The following is a 4,586-nucleotide window of genomic DNA, read 5'->3' as shown; positions in this document are numbered from 1 at the left end:
AGTGTTATATCATTGCAAGTGATATTTGTCATACAAATAATACCGAAAGTTATAAAAATGGAGCTCAATCAAATATTTAACACATAGTGTAATAAAATAAAGAATTTCTATATATATATCATAGGGTAGGAAAGATGGGATGCCTGTTTATTCTATTTTCTCGTCCCATTTGGTGGTAAACAAAGAATTTTTACTAAATTATAAAACTGTATTCTCGGGACTTCCACAGATCGTTGTTAATTGTTTAAAATACGATCAGCAAAACAACAGTTGTTAAAACACACTAAACGTGGCTGTACACAGTATCCGGCATGCGCATTCGCTTGCGAAATCGTATGCAAACCCATTACCGAGTTCCACATGCGGCAGCGACATCCGGACAAAACGGACGAATTCCAGATACTGTGTACAGCCACCTTTACAGTTAAAACACTTTTGGATTTAATTGAAGAAAATAAGCGTGCTTGATAGAAATGGTTTCTAATCCACTTAAAATTGAGGAACTCTCAAATCCATTTGTTTATTCCAAGAATGTAAAGCAATAATAAAGCAGAATTATCCTTCACATTCAGTATACTAGAAAATCATGACCCAAATCCATTGTATGGGTCGTGTCTTTGCGCACACTTTTGTTTTTATTAGAAGTTTAACTTGAAATGAATTAAACATGAATGGCTCGTTTGTCTGCTAGGTGTAGCGACCACGCTTATTTTCTTCCAATAAATGTAAATATGTCTTTAACTGTAAGCGTGTTTTAACAACTGTTGTTTTGTCGCTATATCCTGTCTTTTCGTTTAAAATATTTCTAAATCTTCGCTACCAGAATCGAAGAGACAAATAAAGTTAATATTATATAAATAAGCTGAACAATAAATTTGTATTTATTTACCAATTCTTGATGTAGTACTGTGGGGTAAGATGGGACACCTTTAGCACATAATATTCAAATATCCTGATTAAGTTTTAAACAATAAACAACGGTCTATGGGAGTCGTGAGGATACGGTTTTATAATTCTTCGAATGTTCTTTGTTTACTACCAAATTGAACGAGAAAATAGAATGAAAAGGTGTCCCATCTTCCCCCACCCCACTGTATCACATCTGTAGAAAAGAATGTAATCTGTTCAAAAATGTTTTTGCAGAATATGGTTACGGAACCGCAGCAGTTGCTGTTATAAGTCTGTTAGCTTTGGGTGGTCTGCTGTTTTTTCCTGGTATTGGATCTAGTGGATACAAACTTACAATGCAGTTCTTTATAGCCCTTGGCGTTGGTTCACTTTCTGGAGACGCCGTGTTACATTTAATACCAGAGGTTAGTATTTATATTGGTAGGAATGAAAAGAAATGTTAAATTGAATGAATGCAACTTGCTTTATCCTTGCATGGCTGGAAAATGCAGTCGTTATAGCCGGATGTTCTGTTTCATACACCTCGTGCCAGCTTATGAGGTTACTATGTATGTTACTTTGTGGGTGATTAGTTTTTTGGAGGATTTTTTCCTTTTTTGTATGGTTGATAATTTGGACAATCCATTAGTGACTACATGATCAGTATATTTTGATATCATGTGCTAAAGGTGTCCTGTCTTCCCCCATCGTACTATATATTTATTTTGTCCGGCGCCGTGGCAAAGTGGTTAGCGTGCCTGCCTGTAACCCAGAGGTAATGGGTTCAAGGCTCGACGCTGCTACCATTGTGGGCGTATATGTTTTTAAGCAAAACATTTAACGGCAATTGCTCCAACCCAGTGGTAACTGATGGGGTGTCTAAATTATCAGCCATACATAAAAATAAAAAAAAACAATTGCCCACAAAGTAACATACATGGTAACTTGTAAGCTGGCCGAGGTGTTAAACCCGTGTGATAACAACTGTCGTTTTCCGGCCACGCGAGGATAAAGTAAGTTACATTCTCATTACACAATCATTATTTTAGGAATATTTGCAATATATATATATATATGTTTTTTTGCCCAGTTGGTGTCTGCCACGTGTGCCACAATTACCCTCTATATACAGTATAGGGTGGGGGAAGACGGGACACCTTTTACCAATATTTTCTCGCCCCGTTTAGTAGTAAACAAAGAACATTCAAGAAATTATAAAACTATATGCCCATTATTCCCATTGACCGTTAGTAATTGTTTAAAACATGATCAGGATATTTAGATATTATGTGCTAAAGGTGTCCCATCTTCCCCCACCCTACTATATATGGTAATGTTATAACTTTACTCTACTTGCCAAAACTTAAAAAAAGTTAAAAATTGGCAAAATTTTATAAAAACTTCCAATTAAAAAAAAACGGATTAAAATTTTTTTCTATAAAATCAACTGCCTATAACATCATCTTATCGCGTGTGTTTTTCGAAAGTGCGAATATTTTTTGGAGGTTCGCCACAAATACCATTCATATATAAATTTTTTAACAAATTTTTAGGTCGTTGGATTGCATGGGCATGACGAAGGCGATTCTAAAAGTGGGGAGTCAAAAGCCTACATCTGGCGTTTATTAGTAGTAGTTGTGGGAATCTATGCTTTCTATTTTTTTGAGAACGTCTTGCGTTTGTGGAACCAACTTCGTGGCGTGAGATTGTGTTTTACTTTTAATAACATGTCCGGCACCGTAGCATAGTGGTTAGCGCGCCTACCAGTAACCCAGAGGTAATAGGTTCAAGGCTCGACGTTGCTACCATTGTGGGCATATGTGTTCTTGGGCAAGACACTTAACAACAATTGCTCCAACCCAGTGGTCACTAATGGGATTATCAGCCATACATAAAAAAATAAAAAATCCAAAAAAAATAAACACCCACAAAGTAACATACATGGTAACTCGTAAGCTGGCACAAGGTGTTAAACCCGTGTGTTACCGACTGTCGTTTTCCAGCCACGCGAGGATAAAGTAAGTTACATTCATTCGTTCATGTTATAATAATAAATAAATGAATGTAACTTACTTTATTCTTGAATGGCCAGAAAAACGACAATCGTTATAACTATATATATATATATATACACTGCTTTGAGTATTTAGCCTTTAAGAACAACAAAGCTTCAAACACAGGTCTGCTTGTAGGCTATAATAAATGCTTGTGGAAACGGGGATTTGAAAAACGTAAACTAATCTTTTACTGCGCAAGCTAAGACCTAAAACGTTGTAAAAACCTATAAAAATAACTTAATTTCTCTCTTCGATTACGGTAGCGAAGATTTAGAAATATTTTAAACGAAAAGACACGATATATCGACAAAACAACAGTTGTTAAAACACGCTTACAGTTAAAACATATTTACATTTAATTGGAAAAAAACCTACCATCACAAATTTTTTCACAGAGCAATATTTCATTTCATCAACATGATCATGGACCCGATCACGAACATTCGCATCACGTGGAGTCAGGCTCTGACCCCAACAGCAATCACGTGATAAGCAATGTGCTTGAAACATCACAAAATCAAAAACATAATGGAAAAGATGAAACAGATACAAATAACCAGGTAAATTTAATTTTTTTGTTTACTACCAATTGGGACAATAAAATAGAACGATAAGGTGTCCCATCTTCCCCCAACTGATATAAATAATCATTTTACATGCAATTTGACAGAGAATAAAAGATCTGTCGTCACGTGAACAACTGACACAACCTGAAGAAAAGAAAACTCTTTGTTTTGGTAAGTAGGTTTTCAGGCTAAAGCTATGAAACGCCCAACAGGAAGTAATTTTATTTGTCCAGCTGTCTTTCTTTTTTAATTTGTATTGTGTCCGACTTGAATGAATAAATGAATGAATGTAACTTGCTTTATCCTCGTGTGGCCGGAAAACAACAGTCGTTATAACACCGGTGTTCTGTTTCATGCACCTCGTGCCAGTTTACTAGTTCACGTATGTTACTTTGTGAATGAATGTAACTTGCTTTATCCTCGCATGGCTGAAAAACAACAGTCGTTATAACACGGGTGTTCTGTTTCATACACCTCATGCCAGCTTACGAGTTGCCATGTATGTTACTTTATGAATGAATGTAACTTACTTTATCCTCGTGTGGCTGAAAAACAACAGTCGTTATAACACAGGTGTTCTGTTTCATACACCTCATGCCAGCTTACGAGTTGCCATGTATGTTACTTTGTGAATGAATGTAACTTACTTTATCCTCGCATGGCTGAAAAACAACAGTCGTTATAACACGGGTGTTCTGTTTCATACACCTCATGCCAGCTTACGAGTTGCCATGTATGTTACTTTATGAATGAATGTAACTTACTTTATCCTCGTGTGGCTGGAAAACAACAGTCGTTATAACACAGGTGTTCTGTTTCATACACCTCATGCCAGCTTACGAGTTGCCATGTATGTTACTTTGTGAATGAATGTAACTTACTTTATCCTCGTGTGCCCGGAAAACAACAGTCGTTATAACACCGGTGTTCTGTTTCATACACCTCGTGCCAGCTTACGAGTTACCATGTATGTTACTTTGTGAATGAATGTAACTTATTTATCCTCTCGTGGCGGGAAAATGACAGTTGTTATAACACCAGTGTTCTGTTTTATACACTTTTAATTAAAAAAAAA

At 36.1% G+C, this 4,586-nt stretch overlaps 1 protein-coding gene across 1 annotated transcript in view; it reads left to right on the top strand.

Moving 5' to 3' along the window:
- The first annotated feature begins 1,149 nt into the window (after nt 1-1,149).
- Nucleotides 1,150-4,586, top strand: part of LOC100178452 (zinc transporter ZIP12-like) — a 6,823-nt gene continuing 3,386 nt past the window's right edge. The window contains exons 1-4 of the mRNA XM_018816210.1: nt 1,150-1,313; nt 2,442-2,588; nt 3,341-3,505; nt 3,616-3,682. Of these exons, the coding sequence (XP_018671755.1) occupies nt 1,245-1,313; nt 2,442-2,588; nt 3,341-3,505; nt 3,616-3,682 (448 nt within the window). The 5' untranslated portion in view covers nt 1,150-1,244. The remainder of the gene's footprint in view (nt 1,314-2,441; nt 2,589-3,340; nt 3,506-3,615; nt 3,683-4,586) is intronic.

Source organism: Ciona intestinalis, unplaced genomic scaffold (genome assembly GCF_000224145.3).
Source record: "Ciona intestinalis unplaced genomic scaffold, KH HT000159.2, whole genome shotgun sequence".
NCBI classification, from domain to species: Eukaryota; Metazoa; Chordata; class Ascidiacea; order Phlebobranchia; family Cionidae; genus Ciona; species Ciona intestinalis.
Note: the sequence above shows the minus strand (reverse complement) of the source record. Positions and strands in the feature narration are given on the sequence as shown.